General features: G+C 65.9%; 3 protein-coding genes across 4 annotated transcripts in view; 1 reads left to right on the top strand and 2 right to left on the bottom strand.

Annotated features, from left to right (window-relative positions):
- SMIM5 (small integral membrane protein 5) overlaps positions 1–3,848 on the bottom strand; it is a 5,185-nt gene extending 1,337 nt beyond the window's left edge. The window contains 3 exon segments of the mRNA XM_030888160.2: positions 53–202; positions 1,096–1,291; positions 3,583–3,848. Of these exon segments, the coding sequence (XP_030744020.1) occupies positions 53–180 (128 nt within the window). The 5' untranslated portion in view covers positions 181–202; positions 1,096–1,291; positions 3,583–3,848.
- The window catches only part of RECQL5 (RecQ like helicase 5), a 26,258-nt gene extending 17,418 nt beyond the window's left edge, over positions 1–8,840 (top strand). Inside the window, exons 9-20 of one of the 2 annotated variants that reach the window (XM_045299799.1) lie at positions 5,274–5,495; positions 5,595–5,694; positions 5,809–5,845; positions 5,925–5,983; positions 6,059–6,132; positions 6,411–6,504; positions 6,748–6,885; positions 7,070–7,485; positions 7,579–7,648; positions 7,827–8,051; positions 8,167–8,236; positions 8,314–8,840. In XM_045299799.1, the coding sequence (XP_045155734.1) occupies positions 5,274–5,495; positions 5,595–5,694; positions 5,809–5,845; positions 5,925–5,983; positions 6,059–6,132; positions 6,411–6,504; positions 6,748–6,885; positions 7,070–7,485; positions 7,579–7,648; positions 7,827–8,051; positions 8,167–8,236; positions 8,314–8,414 (1,606 nt within the window). In that variant the 3' untranslated portion in view covers positions 8,415–8,840. Of the gene's footprint in view, positions 1–5,273; positions 5,496–5,594; positions 5,695–5,808; positions 5,846–5,924; positions 6,133–6,410; positions 6,505–6,747; positions 6,886–7,069; positions 7,486–7,578; positions 7,649–7,826; positions 8,052–8,166; positions 8,237–8,313 lie in introns of both variants that reach the window. The other variant, XM_045299798.1, reaches the window with a different exon arrangement.
- Positions 8,841–8,969: 129 nt separating this feature from the next.
- MYO15B (myosin XVB) overlaps positions 8,970–19,520 on the bottom strand; it is a 33,511-nt gene continuing 22,960 nt past the window's right edge. Inside the window, 36 exon segments of the mRNA XM_045299499.1 lie at positions 8,970–9,122; positions 9,208–9,348; positions 9,421–9,554; positions 9,647–9,780; positions 9,932–10,047; positions 10,150–10,295; positions 10,402–10,498; positions 10,578–10,655; positions 10,758–10,852; positions 10,949–11,064; positions 11,153–11,226; positions 12,532–12,608; positions 13,235–13,307; positions 13,394–13,448; positions 13,603–13,754; positions 14,068–14,234; positions 14,335–14,446; positions 14,568–14,709; positions 14,799–14,917; positions 15,081–15,199; positions 15,289–15,364; positions 15,807–15,866; positions 16,033–16,145; positions 16,577–16,760; positions 16,820–16,825; positions 16,865–16,976; positions 17,053–17,347; positions 17,398–17,502; positions 17,614–17,695; positions 17,783–17,983; positions 18,063–18,166; positions 18,306–18,405; positions 18,578–18,661; positions 18,751–18,827; positions 18,934–19,025; positions 19,239–19,474. Of these exon segments, the coding sequence (XP_045155434.1) occupies positions 9,060–9,122; positions 9,208–9,348; positions 9,421–9,554; positions 9,647–9,780; positions 9,932–10,047; positions 10,150–10,295; positions 10,402–10,498; positions 10,578–10,655; positions 10,758–10,852; positions 10,949–11,064; positions 11,153–11,226; positions 12,532–12,608; positions 13,235–13,307; positions 13,394–13,448; positions 13,603–13,754; positions 14,068–14,234; positions 14,335–14,446; positions 14,568–14,709; positions 14,799–14,917; positions 15,081–15,199; positions 15,289–15,364; positions 15,807–15,866; positions 16,033–16,145; positions 16,577–16,760; positions 16,820–16,825; positions 16,865–16,976; positions 17,053–17,347; positions 17,398–17,502; positions 17,614–17,695; positions 17,783–17,983; positions 18,063–18,166; positions 18,306–18,405; positions 18,578–18,661; positions 18,751–18,827; positions 18,934–19,025; positions 19,239–19,474 (4,137 nt within the window). The 3' untranslated portion in view covers positions 8,970–9,059.

Raw genomic sequence — 19,520 nt, 5'->3', positions numbered from 1 at the left:
GCCAGCTGAATCAGGGAAGCCCTCCTGGCACGCCTGCCGGGTACCTGACTCACCTGTGAAGATGACGAGGATGGAGAAGGCAGCGATCTCCACGGGGTCGGCCTGCGGCAGCCTCTGCAGCTTCAGCAGCAGCCTCTGGCCCACGGCGTGCATCTCCTGCACGAAGGTGCCGGCAGCCATGGTGCGCTGGGCACCTGCCGGGCTGCGCCAAGGCAGAGAGAGCCCCTGAAGTTTCCCGGGCGGCGCGGCACGTGCCCCTGAGCCCGAGACGCCGCCCTCTGGCACCTCCGCCCGTGGAACGGGTTCCTCTGGTCTCGCCTCTCGCTCCCTGCGGTTCCCAGGGAGGGGGGAGGGGGACCTGCTGCTCGCTCAGGGGTGCCAGGGCCCCCACCCAGCTGGCACAGTTTGGGGGGTGTTTGGCGGAGCTGGGCCCACGGCCATGGCCAGGAGCTTTCTGGCCGTCAGGTGGTAACTGCCCCGGCTGGTCCCTGTGTCCTTCAGTGCTGTGGGGGTTCCCCGGGTCCCTTGAGCTGTTGCCCATCAGATATGAGCTCAAAGGACTGTGGGCCCTGGGTCAGCCATGGGTGAGAGGGACGGGGCTGCTTCCACCACCCCCACCAGCTCCCCAGCCTCCCTACAGCCCAATACCTTTACTCACCCACCTCTCTCCTGGAACACAAGGCACTCACTGCCCCTCCAGGCTTGACCTAGGGCACCTCTCACCAACAAGCCAGTCTCCCCAGCCCGCTCTGGCCTACTCTGCTGCCTGGCCAGGACTCCCCCCCTCCCGCCCTGGCCGGCCCCAGGTCTAGCCCCACACCGAAACTGCTTCCTGTCTCTGCTGCACCATGGCCCGCCAGAACCGGTCCACCGGGCCAGGGCCCTCCTGCTGGCCCTCTGCTCCTGGTTCTTCCCAGGTGACTGTGCTGTGGGAATCTGGCCCCTCCCAACTTGCTGCCCTGCTCAGAACCTTCTGGAACATTACTTAAATGAGTGTGTGTCTGTGCCCGTTGGGTCTTGCTGGCGTTGGGGGCACCACTCCCCGGGCATAGTCAGCCCACCCTCCCAGAGCACCCCTGGGGGTTCTGCACACACCTTTGCCCCGGGTGTGTTGTTGGAGGAAGGTCCTGTCGCCTGGGCCCCGCCTCAGCCTCCTTTCGCCTAAGAAGCAGGGCAGGTCCCGGCTGGCGAGTGTTTGAAAAGGCAGAGCGCCCTAGAAGCCTGGGCCCCCGTCCGTCTGTCCGTCCGTCTGACTGTCCGTGCCACCACTGTTTAAGTGGGAGACTGGGCCCTGGAGGGAATAAGCAACAAGGAGAGGGCGCCGGGCCACAGCCCCTCCCACCGCAGCACAGGCCACCAGAGGGGGAGGTCTCTTGTGCCCATCAGCCCGAGGCCCGCTCTTTTGGCTGGGACACTTGGGGGGGGGGGCGCGGGACAGCCCTGCCTTGTTCTGGCTACCGGCAGTCGGGGCCAGAGGGCAGAAGCACCTTCATACTGAGCAGCCATGTCCCCCGAGAGCCGGTGAGGCTAAGGGGAGGCTCGAGAGGAGGTAGAAGGTGGGGCTGAGGCGGCGCTTGCTGGCAGCAAAGGCAGGTTGGTGGGTCAGCTTTGGCAGGAAAGCCACGCTCCAGAGGTTGTGAAGCTGGGGACTCTGGGAAGCGTCAAGCCACACGAGTGACAGCCCTGGGAGGTGCCGCGGCTTTGCATCAGCACTCAGAGGCCATGTCATGACCCCAGGACACACACCAGCCCATTGTCCCTGCTGGACACTGACACTTCACCGTGGCTGGTCTCCTGTGCCCCTAGGCTCCAGGGTGCTGCTGCTCTGGGAGGGGCCGCATTCCATCAGGCCCCTGGGCCTGTCTCTGGCAGGCTATTTACAGTGGAGGCCCAGGGAGTGCCTGCTGCCTGGCTGCCTGATATAACCCAAGGTCAGGTGACTGAGTGCCATGTACCCGAGCTGCCCGCCTGGCCCCCTGGTCTCTGGGCCTGGACGGAGGAAGGCAAGGGAGCCCGGCCCAGCTGCCGATGATTCTGTACTTTTCCAGTCTTTCTGACTCAGGCTCACCACAGGCCTTCCAGAACCGCGCTTCCTGCCCGGGAGCCGGGAGGCTTCGCTCAGCCCTGGCTCGGAGAGTCTTGGGTCTCACAGGTTCTTGAGCGGCAGCCCTGGGCCCAGGCAGGGAGAGTGGCCCACAGGCCCCGCCACAGCCTGTGCTGCCCTCATGGCCCATCAGGAGCCCCCGAGGGTGCCCCCGGCCAAGCAGGGCAGAGGGAGCTGGCAGAGCAAGGGCTTGGAGGCGTCCCCTGGTGTGGCATCCCCGGCCCAGGGCACCCCTTCAGGTCCCCCAACCTCTCATTCCCTGCTGAACCAGCCCCCCTCCCCACTCCGTCTCTCCAGCCTTCCGGCCAGGAGAGCTGTGGCAAGGGGTCCACGGCTCAGGGGCCCCGACGAGGGTAGTAGGTTCAGCTGGTACTTTGCCCTGGTGGGCTTCCCCTGGCTGTGCCCCGTGGTTCCTTATCTCGCAGCCATAGTGAGCAGAGCTGACACTTGTGGTCTACTGTGGCCCCGAGGCCTGACCACAGGTGGCACTGGTGCCCTTCATGTGTTGGATGACCCCTCCCGGCTGCACTTCCGCAGCCGGTAGGTTTCCAGGGCGGGGAGCCCTTGTCTGTGGCTGCTCTTGGGGCGTGTCCCTCCGCCCTTGCAGTGGGGAGATGTGTTCAAGGAACCTCCATCTGTCTGTGACACGCCGCAGGGACAGCCCTGGGAGGTGCCGTGGCTGCGCCAGGGCGGCCTGTAGACATGCCCCAGGTGTAGTAGAGGTTTCCACGGCCCCTCCCACCAGCTGAGCTTTTGCCCCTGGCCGGCCAAGCTGCTCCCCTGCTGCAGGCACGTCTGCCTGAGCCCCGGCCTCGACTGAGCCCAGTGCCCTTGGTCTGAGCTGGGGAGCTCACTGTCCCCTGGGCTACTGGGGGTTTTGTTTGTCTCACTGGGTACTATTTTGTCTGCTTTGGAGGCCCAGCAGTGGGGTTGAGCCTGGCGTGAGATGGGGGAGGTGGCCGGGTGGGAGGGCAGCAGGGGCCAGTCCCACAGTGGGGGCAGGCGAGCCCTGACATCGGGTGGTTGTGCCCCTGCCTTATTTCCCCGGTTACCTTGCTGCTGTGGGTTAGAGACAGCCGCGCCCACTCCAGGACAGAGCTTGGGGCTCACTGCCAGCAGGGGGGTGCTAGGGCCCACCGACCCGACAGGGGTGGTTGACTTGGGCAGGGGCATCACCACGTGGAGGACGGGGTGGCAGCCCCGCAGGGTCTGGGACAGAGCCTAAGCCCCCTGGAGGGAGGTGGCTTAGCCCCACCTGCCAAGTCAGCAGGCCATGTGTGCCTAGCCTGGCGCAGGCTGGGCCGGAGCCCCGATGAGTTAGGTGGCCCTCCACACAGAGCAGGGTGGCCCGCCTCGAATGGGGCTCTTCCTGCATCCCTACACAAAGACCCCAGGCAAGTGCACCCGCAGGTGCCTTCTCCCCTGCTCATGGCAGCCAGCGCTGGCCCCTGCCCTTCACCCCATGCAGGGCCACTTACCTGCCGTTCAGTTGCGGACTTGGGGGGCGGGGGGTGCCTTGTCTAGGAGCAGCCCACGTGCGTCTTCTGTCCCTGGCCTCCGTGGACACCTCTTTCCTGGCGGCTGCTGCGGCCCACAGCACCACCCCACGTGGGGCGTCTCCCCCAGCTGATAGCCGGCTGCTGCCCGGCAGGCTTGGCCTTTTTGTTGTCGGTTGTCCCAGAGACCCAAGTGTCAAGTTGCATCTGCGGCCCGTGCACCCGTGCACCCGCAGCACAGGCGCTCAGCAACTGCTGGGCTCTCCTCTGTCCTCGCTCCCACCCCTGTCCCGCCCTCTCCCTGCCCTCTTTCTCCACTCCCTCTCCCCCGCCCTCTCAGCTGGGCTGGGCTGGGCTGGCTCCTGCCCTGGCAAAGACCCCAGGGGCCAGTTACCTAAGGGTACGGAGGAAAGACAGGGAGCCTCTGACCTTCAGTACCAGGCCCACCCGGCCCTGCCCTTCCCTCAGGCAGCTTCTGAGGATAGGGAATTGTGGCACCACAGGACCACCCAGACCAAGCCCCCAGGGAGGCCCTACTCCCTGGGCACCCCACCCAGAGGCATCTCAGGGTGTCCTGCGGGCCAGGGAGCCCTGGGAGGAGAGGGAGGAAGCCGGTGGTTTTCCGGGCCAGAGTTAGTGCCCCCAGGGCCCGCATGTCAGCATTCCCTCAGTCCTTGCTGGCACGCCCAGGGCCAGGGGCCTGTGACAGTGGCCGGGTCCTGCCACGGAGCAGACTAGTCACACCCGGAGCGGGACTGGAGACCCCAGCCCTCTTGTCAATGGAGCCCTTTGAGTCTGAGCACAAAACCCCAGTGAGTCAGGGCGGGGGGGGGGGGGGTCAGGCCAGCCTGTGGCCTCCCCACCCCGATGCCCAGCCTCCCCACGTAGGATAGGCAGCCACTGTGTGGAAGACCTACTTTGGCCCCTGCACCCACAGAACCTCTAGTGAACTCAGGAGAGCCCCTGAGTGGGGGGTGGGAGGGGACCCCCTGTGATGCTGAAAGCCTAGGCTGCAGTTCTCCACATCTCTAAAGAGCGTCAACCCGCCCCCCCCTCCCTGGAGCTGCCCCAGGAGTCGTGCTGCCCCTGGCAAGCTCGCTGGGAGGAGTGTCCTCACAGTTCTTGTCCCTGGGGGACTCCCACCCACCCGGCTGCATTTCCGAGAACAGAACCTGAGGAGTCTCGGAGCGGCAGAGCCCTGCTCCTGGCTGGCAGCCCACGGGCGCTGGGGGAGGGAGGCTGGGGGCCAGCAGTCCGGACTGCCTGTGTCCCCAGGTCCCAAGGGACAACAGCAAAGTGACTGCTGGGGGAGGGGGGGCGTCTGACCCATACTAGGAGAGGGCAGCAGCAATGGCGGGTCAGGCCCCTGATCCCTTAGTCTCTGCTTGCTCTGCCCCCCAGGGATCCCCCCTTAGTTGGCCCGAGGGCCAGAGCCGAAACTCCAGGGGAGCAGATGGAGGGCTCCCAGTCTGCCCCCACCAAGACCCCTACGTGACTAAGATGAATAAAATCAAGGGTTCCCAGGGCCTGTGCTCTGCAGTGGCCCAGGGTGAGATGGGTGGTCTGGCTACCTGTGGGATGGGATGGCACGCGGATACCAGCCAGACGGAGGCTGGCTTGAGACCCCGCTGGTTTGGCCCCTCGCCCCTCACCTCGGCCGTGTCATTGCCCAGGTGCCGCCACGCAGCCATTGCCAAGTACTTCGGGGATGCGCCCCCCGCCTGCCCCCGGGGCTGTGACCACTGCCAGAACCCCACAGCCGTGCAGAGGCAGCTGGACTCCCTGGGGCGCAGCGCCAGCTGGAGCAGGACCTGCATCCGGCCCTCGACCTCGGGCAATGGCTTTGACCCCGAGTTGTACGAGGGTGGTCGCAGGGGCCACGGGGGCTTTAGCAGGTGAGGGTCACAAGTCTGGGTGCAGGCTCCATGGGCCGGGGGAGAGCTGGGGGGCAGGGGGCGGCCGGGTCCTGCTCATGCCTACCTGCCTGCCTCCAGGTATGATGAAGACAGCGGTGGCAGCGGGGACGAGGCCCAAGACCAGGCCCGCAAGCGGGAATGGAGTGTCTTCTACCAGAAGCAGATGGGGCTGCGAAAGGTGAGGGCTGGGCAGCACGGGCCTCCCAGCACCCGCTGCCCACAGCTTCAGCCCCCCCACCCTGGACTGGCCAATGCCCGCTGGGGCCTCACACGTACTTTCTGACCCTCCCAGGCCAAAGGCCCCGAGGTGGAAGAGTTCATGCCCCCAGGTGAGTGAGGGGCTACTGGGGCAGAGGGCCACGGGGGTGGGTGGGTGAGGTGGATGGAGCACGCCCCCCCTCTCTCCAGATGATGACTGTCCCCTGAAAGAGGCTGCCAGCAGGAAGATCCCCAGGCTCACTGTCAAGGTAAGGGGTGGGAGACCCGTCTTCACTGCCCTGGCCAGCACTGCAGCCTGTGTGACCCGCCCCTCTCCCTCCCAGGCCCGGGAGCACTGCCTGCGGCTCCTGGAGGAGGCCCTGAGCGGGAACCACCCAGCCACAAGTGCCTCTGAGAGGTGAGGGTCCCGGCTGAGCCCAAGCACCCTCCCCACGCCCACCATCACAGGCTCCACCTTCCTGTACCCAGGGGTGTCAATCCTCACAGCCCCCCTAGAGGGCAGGCTTGGCCACTGCTAGAGATGTAGCCAGAGGGTGTCAGGTGAGGATCCCTGTGCCCCACCCCACCACACTAGGCCCTGACACTCTCCCGGGGGGTGCCCGGACTACAGCAGGAGCCCCACAGGGAGCTAACACAGGCCTGGCTGACTTCCGCCTCCCTCCCTCCCTCCCACAGAGCTGCCATCCAGGCCCGGGCCGTGGCGCTGGAGCATCAGGCCTTCCGGAACGCCAAGGTGGCCAACCTGTACAAGGCCAGCGTGCTGAAGAAGGTGCGCGGGCTGGGCTGGCAGGCCCCCCAGGCAGGGGAGGCTCTGCACAGCGTCTAGAAGCCCACTGCTGGGGCAGAGCCTGACTTCCCTCCTTGGCCAGCCGAGGGTGCTGCCTAACTCCGTGAGGACCAGAGCCGGTCCCAGGGTCTAGCTGCCTGGGGCCAGGGGCCACAGAGCCTACTGGGGGGAGGGTGAGTGGGGAGGGAGTTAGTGGCCCCAGCATCCGGCCTGCCCCCCACCCAGGTGGCTGAGATCCACAAAGCCACCAAGGAGGGGCAGCTCTACGACAGCATGGGAGGCAGGGCTGAGAGCAGCGAAGCCCAGGCCGGTCCCCCGGCGCCCAGTGAGCATGACATCCTGCCAGCCTCCCAGGTGTACTCGGTATGTGGTGACCGGACCCTGCCCCGACGAGCCTTATTGCCCAAGCCCTGGGTGTTAAGGGGAGCCCCTCCCGTCCCCACACTGCACCCACCCACCTCCTCGAGCCCAGCCCAGCAGGCCCCTGGCTGGATCGGCCAGTGAGTGGATGCCTGAGGCCTGTCGCTGTGATTTCCCCTCCTTGCAGCTCAAAGCCAAGCGGGTGGGAGCTGGCTTCCCCAAAGGGTCCTGCCTGTTCCAGACAGCCACGGAGTTGATGGAGAGGACTCTGGCCGAGAGGTCAGGGCCCCCACTCCTGCCGGGGGACCCAGAAGAGTCCCCCCCACAGATGCACAGCTGCCGGGAGGAGGGCAGGGCCGAAATGCAAGGAGCAGACCCCAGAGGCGGTGATGAGCATGGGTGGTCCTCTCCCGAGAAGGCCAAACACTCCTCCAGGAGCAGCCCCGCAGCCAAGGCCCGGGCCAGGTGGAAGCAGCAGCTCCTGGCTGAAGCCGCCCGCAAGGACTCTCAGAGCATCGCCCGCTTCTGCCGGAGACTGGAGAGCACACCAGGCACCCTACCCACCCCTCTGAGCACCGAGGAGCCCTCTGGGGAGCGGCCCAGGTAAGGGGGCACGGGTGGGATCCTGGCAGCACCACCTGAATATGGGCCTCCGGAGTACAGGGATGGTTCCAATGCCTGCTCTTCCCTGGCCAGCACCCACCCACATGGAGACCAGACACCCCCACAGGAGACCCAGAATGGCAAGCGGCCCCGACCCCAGCAGGTATTTCAGGGACAGGCCCCCCGGGAGGGGCGGCAGCTCAGACCAGGCCATTCTCTGCTCTGGGCAGCGGGGGTGGGACAACCATATGCATGTCCCAAGGCTGGCAGCTGAGGCACAGAGGGCCAGTCCTACAGAGCAGGGGGCGGTGGACATGACTCTCTACTGTGGCCCTGCCCAGGACAGCGCAGAGAGCCTGGCTCAGAAGCGGCCGTGCCCCTCGGCCCAGCCCTGTGTCTCCACTGAGGCCGTGGGCAGCAGCTCAGCAGGGGACCCAGATGACATGCACCCCGCAGCCCGAGAGCCCTCGCAGCTGCTAGCCCCCAGCATCTCCCTGAAGGAGGCTGCCAGCACTGTGGTCAAGTGCCTCACCCCTTTCTACAAGCAGGGCAAGTTTGCCTCCAAGGTAGGAGTCTGGGGGCTCCACCCTGCCCTGGGGTCAGAGGCAGGGTAGGGCAGGATCGGCCACCTCTAACCCTCCCTGGGGTCTGCCTCACCCCTCACCCCCTGCCGTCCCCCAGGAGCTGTTCAAGGGCTTCGCCCGCCACCTCTCACACCTGTTAACTCAGGAGGCCTCTCCGCAAGGGAATGGTGAGCACCGATGGGTCCAGGTGGGGGGCACAGGGTTCCGGAGGAGACCGGCCCTCACAGTCCACCCCTCCCCGCAGTGGCAGAGGCGGCCTGCAGCCTCATCCGGCAGTTCTTCCACGGCCGCCACCGGTGCGAGAGCACCACGGACTGGCAGGGTCTGACCGGCCCTCGGCGGTGACGTCGCCCAGGCTACGCACCTCTCAGACTGTGGGCAGCAGACCACCGACCGCCAGGGGCTCGCCTCATCTCAGGGTCCTTCCTGCCAAGCCTGCCACCTCCCTCTGTTGCAGGGCCTGGGGCCCTCTCTCCATGAGCGCCCCACTCCCACCCCCTGGCCCGTATGGCTGGGCTGTCTGGTGCCCGGGGCCAGGGAGAGGACCTGTGCTTAGTGCTTAGGTTTTAGCCAAGAGGTGGCAGGGAGGCCCTGCCTGCCCAAGGCATCAGGGCTGCTCTAGAGAAGTGCCTGCTGGCTTCGGCCCCCACCCCCTCCCTGGTCTCCGGGTGGGGAACGGGCTGGGCCTTCCCTGCCCCTCCTGCCAGAAAGGCTTGGTGGCTCGGTGACTCAGGATGTTTACATGGGAATAAATACCTGTTTGTGCTGACACATGCCCTTCTCTCAGGACTTTTATTTCCCTCGCAGCCCCAGATGCCCAGGCTGAAGTCCCCCAGCACCCCATCCAACTCCTATCCACCCCCCCACCCCCCGGCCAGCTCCCACCCGGGAGTCCTCACTGATGGCCATAGCTGCTTGGTTGTCAGCTGCCACATGGGCTAGCCACAGTGCCTTGCAGTGGGTCCCTTTCTGGGCACAGCCCTGGGCCCCCTAAGGCCCTGTGGCCGAGTGGCTGTCCCGCAGGAAGACGATGGTGTGCTGCAGCTCCTGGGCCTGTGGGCGGAGGGCACCGGGTCACCCTTCCACTCGCCCCTCCCCTATCGCCAGCCCACCTCCTGGCCGGCCCAGCCCTACTCACCTGCTGCACCTCGAACCAGATGGTGTGGGGCCGGTCTGAGGAGCCGTAGTTGAGCTCCAGCCCCGGGGCGCCACCCCCCTCCAGGGGGCTCATCAGGCGCAGCCGCTTCACCTCCTTCAGGGTGATGGAGAAGCAGGGAGTCTGGGGGCGGGAGGGGGAGGGTGACGCAGGGCTCCAGGGGTGGGTGGGTGGGGGGCGTCGAGCAGGGCCCACCTGGGAGCTGGAGTCCATGAGGACCAGGTCCTGGCGGCGGAGCCCCAGGAGACAGGGCTTGGGCAGGGCCAGCTCGCTGGAGCGCAGCACTGTGTACACCGTGTAGCCGAAGAGGGGCAGCTGCCTGGCGGCCTCTGGGGTGAGAGGAGGCAAGGGCTCAGGCGGACTCCTGGGGAGGGCGAGGCAGCTACCGGCAGGGCCTCCACCCAGGCACACCCGGACCCACCGAGGAAGCCGATCTGCATGTCCAGCGGGCTGTGTCCCTGCAGCCGGCCCAGCTCCCGGCCCAGCAGGCCCCATACAGCGGCCATGCGCACCTGCGCCTGCAGTGGCTTGGGCAGGTACAGCAGCAGGTCTTGCCTAGGGCACAGACGGGGGGTAGGTGCATCCCAGACTGCTGACCGCCTGGTGCAGGGCTGGGCAGAGCCCAGGCACCAGGTAACCCAGCCACTCGCTCCCTGGGGAAGAGGGCCCATGGCCTGGGAGGAGAGGAAGGTGGGCGTGTACTCACTGTGACAGGGGGTCCGAGGCAGCCTTGCTGAGGTGCTGCAGTGCAGCCAGGTGGGCAAGCCGGGCCTCATCCTGGGCGCTCACCAGCAGCTTCCCCTGGAGGTAGTCCAACAACACCTGAGGGCAAACGGGGGGTAGGAGAGCACACTGTGGAGGTGGGTGCAGAGCCCCCCTGCTGGATGCAGCCAGCTGCCCAGCACCCCGAGGCAGGGCACTGACCTGGCTGTAGTGGACGCTGATGTAAGTGGGATGGTCCAGGTGCAGCGGGGTCTCCCAGCCCAGCCGCCGGCTATGCAGGCTCGTGCCCTTGGTCCCCAGCAGGCTGTTGAGGTACTCACAGGGCCGAAGAGGCCGCACCAGGTCCCCTGCTGCCAGGGGCTCCCTCAGAGCCTGCTCTGGGCCCCTGCCCTGCAGCCCCACCATGGTCAGCTCCCCCCCTCCAGGAGAAACGGCCTCCTGTGTGGACACTACCTTCCCCCTGGATGAGGAAGAGGGCAAACTCCTGTACTTCCTGTGGCTCCGTGATGCCCATGTGCCCGCACAGCTCCTCCAGCACGTCCTCGGCCACCTGGCACGGGGACAGCTGTGAGGGGGAGGACGCCCTCCCTGTCCCTCTGACCCACCCCACCTCTGTGTATGGTTCTCACCGTGAACATCTGGATGTTGGTCTTATAGTCCACACCCCCTGACATGTGGATCAGAAACTTTCGGGCCGTGTGGCCTTTCTGTCAAGCCGGAAGGCAGGTCAGAGCCTGCACAACATTCCTCCAGGGGCCCCAGGACACGCCCCTCACCCCCACCCCCACCCCCTGCTGCACCCCCAATACCAGGAAGGCCTGCATCTCCCCTGGCCAGGGCAGCCGCTGGCGGCCCCCATACTTGACTGTGCGCTGAAGGTGCTCTTGGGTGCTGTGGGCCAGCTCTGTGGTGGGGGTGGGGGGAGTCAGGCAGGATCAGAGGCCCCTGAGGCCCCCGCTAGCTGAGCATCCACCTCCCTCCCCACCCCGCCCACAGGTACCTAGGCTGGGGTCAGCGTCCTGCAGGAACTTGGTCACGTAGGGCATCAGGGTGGGCGACGGCAGGAAGAAGCCAGTGAGGAGGCTGAGGAGGCTCCAGCCTCGGGCGCTGTGCTCCCTGCAGGCCGCCAGCAAGCAGTCAGTCTGCTACGTCCAACGCCCGGCTCCCCGAGGCCCCAGGCCGCCCCAGCAGGCACCCCACTCACGGCTGGGGGTGTCCCGTGATCTGCTTGATGACCTGGCAGTAAATCTCATCCCGGAGGTTCTCCGCCCGGCCAAGCTGGGGGGCAGGGACAGGCAGGAGGCAGGGCTCAATGCCTGGGAGAGGGGCTTGGGCAGTGACACATGTGGAGGTAACACCAGGGGCCACTCTCAGCAGCACCCACATGGCCAGGCACTTTGTCCTTAAGTCAACCTCCTTGTTTGGCCCCCGCCCTGCCCCTCTTGTTCCCTCCTCCTCTCCGGGCTAGCCCAGCACGGACCTCTGTCCACATACCCTCCTCCTGCAAGGGCTTCCCCCTAGCCTGCAGGACCCTCCTGAATTTTAGACTTAACCCACCCAAGTCACACTTCTCCTTCTTCCCATCCGAGAAGGTGAGGTGAGGGTTTGGAGACAGACTTGCCCCCTCCGCTGCCCGCTCCCCATGGCCAGTGCCAGCTCTCACCTGGGATCGTGCCCCATGAGCTCAATGCCAGCCAGAGTGGCCCTGCCCACCCGAGCTGCACCTCTGCACAGCCCCCCCCCAATGCCTTCCCATCTCCCCAGGACATCTGCCGCTCCCCTGTGTCCCACTCCCATCAGGACCTCTCCCTCCCTGCCCGTGGCCACATGGCTCTCTCCCCTCTTCCTGCTGCCCTTTGCTCCCATGCCACCTGGCAGTGAAGCCCAGAGAGGCCCCACACAGGAGCCGGGAGGAGCACTCTGTGTGAGACTGTTAGAATAGGGGGTTTGTTCCCCTCCGTGCCTGGGGGGCCCCTACAAAAAGTTGGGAGCCGATCAAGACTAGAGGACATGCACAAATTCAGGCCTTTGAGCCAGGAATCCAGGACACCTGGATTGGCCCAGTCTAGGCCAGGTGGGCTTACTTCAGCCAGTGGGGTCAACCAGCACCATTGACCATGCCTCCCAGCAGAAAGCCCCCCAAAAGAGCCTGAACCGGGAGACCACCCTCTTTCCCAGCTGCTCCTCCGCCGTTCTGCGGCCAGGCCTCTCTCTCTGGCTGCAGCCGCCACGTGGGGTGTGCAGTGCCCTGAGGGTGCCTGTGTTCGGTTTCCTGAAACGGCTCTGCCCCTTTATTAAAACCCACTTGGATCACAAACCAGGCTTCAGCGGGAATTCCTCCTTGTGCGAAAACAAGGACCGAGGCATTTCCCACCCAAGAAACCTAACAAAACCACAGCCCAGTGCCCGGCCTCATTCTCCCAGGGCAGCAGATAACGCCAGGAGGGACGTCGCTACAGCACACAGGCCGGTAGCTGCCGATGAGCGTCCACTCCCGCGGGCGAGCAGTTCTGCTGGACGGAACCGAGAGCTCAGTATTGGATGGCGTCACGACGTCGCTGTGCGTGGGGAGGCCCGGCTCACCTCCAGCAGCCCGTACAGTAACTCCACCTCGTCCTTGCCCCGGGGCTTGGGTTGGTCCCCCATGAACTGCATCAGTGCTGCCGGTGGGAGAAGAACTCACTGCCCGCACCTGCACTTCTAACTGGTTTGGTCTAGTTGGACCCCCTCTGCCGAGAGCCCCTTCCCTTCCTCAGATTCCGCTTCACAGGGACCCTACAGGACAGGGAGGAACTGTCCCTGTGGGTTTCTGAGACTGTCACTCTACGGCACCTCATCTGTCTGCTGAGGACTGCAGCCTAGCCCGTAAGCACTACAGCCCTGGGGCTTCTGGTAGATGGAGTCAGAATCCACAGCTTCCCAAGACCCCAGGTGATGCTCAGGTACACCTGGGGCTCCCAGGCGATGCAGAGCCTGCCGCAGCATCTCTGGTAAACCAGGGCCCACTGGTCTGAAGTCCTGCCCCAAGGGCACAGCAAGGAGGTGGGGCCCCTGGCATCAGCTTTACCTCTGGGGAAAGGAGGCTGGGAACAATGGGGCCCCCACAGCCGTACAACGTGCAGGGTGCTGCCCGGAACTGCCCGCTCCCTTCCTCTTCCTCCACCCCTGCTGCCACAGCCCAGGGGTGGAAGCACAGAAACCCCCAGGAGCTTCCTGAGTGGGCCAAGCCACAGGGCCCAGGCTCACCACCCGCCCCCAGAGGGCTGGACCCGGGAACGCCACTCACCCCGGAAGCTTTCCACAGCCTGCCTGTTGGCGGTCTCGTCGCTGAGACAGATGAGTGACTCTTGGATGGGCCCCTGCAGCCACAGAGGGGGTCTGTGGGGTTGCCCAGGGAGGCCAGGGCCAGGGCCAGCCTCTCCTCCACCCACCAGGTCGCCCTCACCTTGGTGTGCTGCACCAGGCTGGCCAGGGCCTTGTCCTCATCACCTGGGGCCAGCCTGCAGGGACAGAGGGACCACAGCCCTGCTTGGCCGGCCCGCCCGCCCGCCCGCCCGCAGGCCAGGCTACTCAAGGGGCAGCTGTGGGGGCCAGGGCCTGGCAGTTCTCACCACCGAGGGGCAGACAGGCCTGGGGTGGGCACAGGGCACTCACAAGGTTGGGGGCTTGCGGAAGAAGCGCAGGGCGAATTCCTGCATGGTGTAGCTGTGGGGGTCGGTGGGCAGAGAGCTGAGGGCCAGCGAGGAGGGCAGGCTGGTGGTCTCCCAGTCCTCACTGAGAGCCTGGCTCCGGGTTGGCACGGGGCGCTGGGAGCACAGGAAACCTGCTGCCGCCCACGTGGCTCCTGGCCTGTCCCAAAGACCCTGCCCACCCAGCCCTACCAGGCCGGAGGGCAGCAGGCAGGGCGGCCAGAGAAGCACACACAGGGAGACAGGGCAGTCGAGAGCTGTTTATTGAGTGCCCGCCTCGGGCTTACAGTCTGGCTGGTAGGCTGGCGAGGGGCAGGGAGCGGGCAGAGGGTCACAGGAGATGAGAGCAAAGTCTTTCCAGGAAGGGAGGGGGACAGTCTCACTGTCCTTCCTCTGCTCCCAGCTAGGCCCCTACCCCTGTCGTCCTCACCTCCGAGGCTCTGGCCCCAGGAGGTGGCCCCGGCTCCCCACGTGGCTGCGGCAGACTCCGGCGCCGGCCACTCCGCTGCTCCAGCCAAAAGTCGGGGGCGGCTGCCGGCTGCACCAGGTCGGCAGGGAAGAGTCCGGAGCGGCCCCCACTGGAGCCGAACTGCCAGCCTACAAGGCAGAGATGAGGGCACCTGGCCCTTCCACCCAGCAGGTGGGAGGGGCGGGAGGAGGGCTCCCCCCAACCCCCCAGGCCAACCCCCAAGAGTACCTGGCTCCAGCTCAGCCATGGGCAGCAGCTTGATGAGGTCCCCACGGTGGACGCTGAGGAGGCTGCTGTCATCAGTGATGTAGCTCCTCAGGGCAATGACGTAGTCGGAATCCTGGGGTCAGGGACACGTGTGGCCCCAGACCCTTGGCTCAGCCCCCCTCGTTCCACCACAGCCCCGCCCAGGCAGCATGCAGGACCCACGGCCCCCCCAGCCCAGCCCAGCCCCCACCTGCCTTAGTGAGCTCACGCAGGTACAGCGCCACCATGGCCTTGACGGCGCCCGCCCGGGCCGTGTGCAGCACCAGCTGCTCACTCCTCAGCGTCAGCACCAGGGTGGACTCGCCCCGGCTCTCCACGCCCAGCACCTCCGCAAAGCTGCGCATGGCCCAGGTGGTGAGTTGGGGGCCACCTGCTGCCCCTTACCCTGCTCGCCCCCTCCCCCACTCAAGCGTGGCCCAGCTCACCTGTAGGAGCAGAGGGTCTTCAGCTGGTCCAGGTGGAAGCCGGCGCCTCGGGTCACCTTGAGCAGCCTCAGCCCGCGGTGGGACACACCCAGTAGTTGCACATCGCTGCCGCTCTCACCCTGCCGCCAGCGAGCAGACGGGGAGGTCACGGGAGGTCCCGGTGCCCCCAGGCACCAGGGAAGATGCCCTGGAGATGTAACCCCCCCATACATACACACTCTTACCCCTGCTGCCTGAGGTCCCCGCCCCCACACCGCCTCTGCGCCCCGGGGAGCCCCTGACCGAGACAGGGAAGATGCGGGAGAAATAATTGGCCCAGTTGTCCCGAGCCGCCACCACAATGCGCTTCTTGACCCCTTCCTCAGCGAGGGCGATGGAGTCCAGGCCCACCTCCAGGTCCCCTGCAGGCAGGAAGAAGGGGCCAGCCTCAGTCTCCCACCTCAGCCCGCTTCCCACCCTCCTCCCCCAACCCCAGATGCAGGGGCCCTACCCAGCAGGTCCTTCATTCGGCACCGTTCCTCTGGGGAGATTCGGATGCAAGACTCGGCAAAGGTGTCCAGCAGGATCTGGGGCAGAGCCAGGCAGTCAGCCCAAGCCGGGACAGCCACAGGCAGGGGCAGGGCCAGGGCCAGGGAGTCGGCCCAGGGTGGGGCAGCCATGAGCACAGCCAACAGGGGGGAGCCTGGCGGGCCCCAAAGTCAGAAAATGGCAGCTGACCTGGTCTGGGTGCCTCTGGGGCTGACCTGCCCTTCAGGGCCCCTGGGGCACAAATGGAGCAACAAGGCATGTGGGGCTTTTGAGCCCAGAACCTCCAACCTGCCCCCTAAATGCAGAATCTGGGGGCATAGAGACCAGGTCCTGGGAGCCTCGTGGGGGCTGGAGGAGGGGTGCCCACACTCAGGCTCCAGCCCCATTTACAGATGAGGGAGCCTCAGTGAGCAGCGGATGGGCCGACTGTCCCTCCGCCCCTCACCCTGGCCGCCTATCTGCAGGTGGGCCTGCTCTCACCTGTCTGCAGAGAAGCTGGAGGCAATAGGGGTGGCTGAAGTTCTCCCGGGGGTAGAACACCTGGAGGAAGGTGGACAGTCAAGTTCAGGTGGGTCCACTCCACCACCACCTCTGCCCTCCCAGGTCCAGACTGGTGATTGGCTGTGGGGAAGGGTCTGTGGGGTCCCAGCTGTGTCCTTCAGACCAACGGGTCTGAGCGGAGACCCCCTCCCCAGCTCGTGCCCACCTCCTTTCGAAGAAACAACTTCCAGGGCACGCTGGCATAGGAGAAGCACACGCTGCCTGAGGGTGCCAGCAGCTGGGTGGAGACCCCCTGGTCGCCCATGGGCTCTGTTAAGGCTGCAAGAAGAGTGTCAGGGTGTCAGTGGCTGGGTCCCACTTGGGGAGCAGAGACCCTGGTCTCCCAGGAGTGCCCCTCTGGGTCCCTGAAGTCTCTCCTGTTTCCATGTCCTCCTGCCCAAGCTCCTAAGATCCTTTGCACCCTGGCATGAAGGTACCTGGTCTGCCTGGGGGACCCCCCCCCACACACACACACCTGAAAGGGACCCCCCCCACACACACACACACACCTGAAAGGGACAGCCCTGTCACACAGGGCAGCAGGCCCCGGGATGCTGGCCCCACCCTGGGTAGGAACACGGAAGCTGGGGCTCCTCACTTATGGCTCCAAAGTCCAAAAGCGGCAGCTGACCTGGGCCGGGATGCCCAAAGGCTGCTGGGAATCCTGCTCTGTCCCTCCAAACCCACCGATGTCTACAAAGGGTCCTTACCATGGGGCTCAGGTGGCTGGGTCTCTAGGTCCAAAGGCGGAGGCAGTGGGGGTGCTGGTGGAGGTGGGAGTCCCTCAGGAGTGCGTGGGGTCTGGCTGAACAGGCCCTGAAGGGGGCCCTGCTTCTCCCTGATGGATTTGGAGGGGCCCTTGGGCCGAGGGGCCGGGGCTGGTGGGGAGTCCTTCTCTGAACCGTGCAACAGTGTCTGGGGGACACAGAGAAAGTGTCCAGATTGCCCAAGACTGGAGGCTGCAGTTCTCCCAGAGAAGCGAGGGCCTGGAGGGGCACCGTGGGGGTGCTCACCGAGGGGGGTGAGTCACCTCCGCTGATGCCGAGTTTAGCCAGCTTGGCCAGCGCCTCATCCTTGGGGTCGTTTTTCTTCAGGAAAGCCTTGGGGGATCTTTTGGAAGCAGGCAGAGGTCACTTGGCATTTCTGGAGGCAGGCACAACCCCACCTCCTCCTCCAGGGAGCTCACCTGGATGGCTGCACCGGTACGGGCACAGGCGCTGGGCGGCTCTGGTACATGCGGATGATGTTGCGGATCTCCCGGCTGGGCTGTTGCCGCGGGGCTCGGGGCTCCGAGCTGCGCACTACGGCCCCCCTACTCTCCTCAGGCCCTTGGCCACTGCCCGCATCGCGCTCCTGTGCGGGCAATGCCTCCGCCTCCTTTGCAGCTTTGGCTGTGCCTCGTTTCAGTGGCTTCCTCGTTACTGGGGGCGGGAGGGACTCTGCGGAGAGGTAAGGCCAGGATGTCCATTGAGGATGAGGTGCTGTGCAGAGGGCAGGAACCCCAGGCCTCTCACCCATCTCCTCCCACCACCTGCTCTTGTGGCCTCCTCTTCCTCCTCCTCCTCCTCCTCCTCTGCCTGTGGGATCTGGACCTTGGCCGGGGGCCTCGCTGTCTTCATCTTGATTTGCTGCTGCCCTGTAAGGGGCCCAGGCAGCCCTCTCCGTGACCCATCATCCCACGCCCCCCCTCACCCCACCCCTGGCCTGCTCAGCCAGCCAGGTGGCCTGGCTCCCTTCAGGCCCTCACCCATCTTCTGGAAGTAGTCCCGTTTCTGCTGGAAGCTCTTGATGGTCTGGGCCCTGTCCTCAGCCTCTTCCTCAGCCTCCTCCTGGCAGGAAGGGGACGTAGACGTGTGGCCCAGTCCACCCAGGGCCCCTCCCGACAGGCCTGCCATCCATCTGGCTTCGCTCCTCACCCTGGAGCAGGCACTCAAAGGCTCCTCTCGGGGCACAGGGGGCTTCTTGGGCTTGGGGACAGAGGCTTGGATTTGGGGGCGTGGACTTGGGGGCGACACTGGAGAGGTGGTCCTGGAGGCCTGGGCCTGGGGCTGCCTCTGTCGCTGCAGGGTCTGATGCTCCAGGGTCAGGGTCATGGCCTGAGTGGTCATCTGCTGGGCCTGGAGGGGAGCAAGTGAGAGGCCTTGCCCCACCCGGCCCAAGGACCCACCCCCCACCCACCTCAGCACCCACCCTCACCAGGAGCAGCGCCTGCTGGTTGATGAAGCTCTGCTGCTGGGCTGCCAGTTGCTGGACGTCCAGGCTGGGAAGCAGGGGCTGGGGCGGCTGGGGCATCATCATGGCTGAGGACAGACAGGAGGGTGCCAGGCAGTCGGCGCCACAGCCACGTGGGTGGCTCTCACCCACTGTGTGCCCTTTGGGCTCCTGGCAGGACCCTCCCTCCCCTCATCCAGCTGGCTCGCCCATGGCCCCCAGCCCTACCTGGCATGGCAGGGACTGCCCCCATTGCTGGCATCATGGGCACCGGAGCAGGTATCATGGCGGGTTGGTACCCGGGCATCTGCATCATCCCTGGATGTGCAAGGGAACAGCCCCAAGTTGGCCCCTCCGAGGTCTCGGACCCCCTCCCTCCAGTACCAGGTGAAAAAGAGCAGGGACCCCCAGGGTGTTGCCCAGAGCTTTGCCACTGGGTGCCCGTATCAGACCCTGCCAGGGTGGGGGCCAGTGCCCCTCTGGGCTAGCCTACACTTACCCATGGGGTAGCCACCCTGCTGTGTGGGCCCGATGGAGCCCCCGCCCTTCATGTGGCCCTGAAGGGTCCAGCTCTGCTCCAGATCCTGCCGGGATAGAAGCCACAGGTCACAGGGTCAGAGCGAGAGCCAGAGGGCTGGCGGGGACAGCCAGGCCAAGGGGCGCGGGCACTCACGCTGAAGCGGGGCGAGAGGACTGGCTGGAAGAGGTGGTCCAGGAAGCCATCCAGGCTCCCCGCCGGCTGGGCCTCCCCTGCAGGGTAGAAGAAGATTGGTGCCATTGGCCTGGGACAGGAGGGGTGTCCTGCACCCCATGACCTGCCCTCTGCCTGGTCTCCGCAGGCCCCCTCTGGCCTTACTTGTGCGGTCCCTGTGAGGCAGTGTGGGGGCTGGTCCTGGGGGCGGCGGGGGTGCCTGGAACCCAGGGGCAGTAAGGATGTCTTCAGAGACCCTGCAGGAGAACAGGCCTGGCTCAATGCCTGGGTGGGAGCGTGGCAGGGGAGGGGGCTGCGGCGAGATCGAGAAACTGCTGGAGGAGAGGAGGGGTAGGTGGGAAGATCCAGGCTGCAGGGCCTATGAACCAATCTCAGGCCACTGGGTGGGGGGGGGACAAGGGTAGCTGTGGGCCCCCCCCCCAGGAGCAAGGGGCAGGGGTGGCACCTACAAGCCTCGAGGGTTGATGGGGTAGCCCTGGGAGGTGATGGGGTAGCTGTGGGGGCTGGCTGCATCCCCCGGGTCCTCCATCTGCCCAATCAGGTCCAGCACAAAGTCAGAGCCAGCCAGGTCCTGCCAGACCTCCCCGGAGTGCAGTGACACCGACCAGCCGCGAGGACGAGCATCGAGGCCTCTGAGGGAGGGCAAGGGCAATTGGGGGCCGGGTAACAGCGAGGCAGACAACCCCTTCAATAGGGGGAAGGTTGGGGGACAGTTCCTCAGCCCTTCCCAG

This window comes from Echinops telfairi, unplaced genomic scaffold (genome assembly GCF_000313985.2).
Source record: "Echinops telfairi isolate 266 unplaced genomic scaffold, ASM31398v2 ScPeMD7_7458;HRSCAF=8496, whole genome shotgun sequence".
Classification (NCBI taxonomy): Eukaryota; Metazoa; Chordata; class Mammalia; order Afrosoricida; family Tenrecidae; genus Echinops; species Echinops telfairi.
The sequence above is the reverse complement of the archived record's forward strand: the minus strand, read 5'-3'. Positions and strand labels throughout refer to the sequence as shown.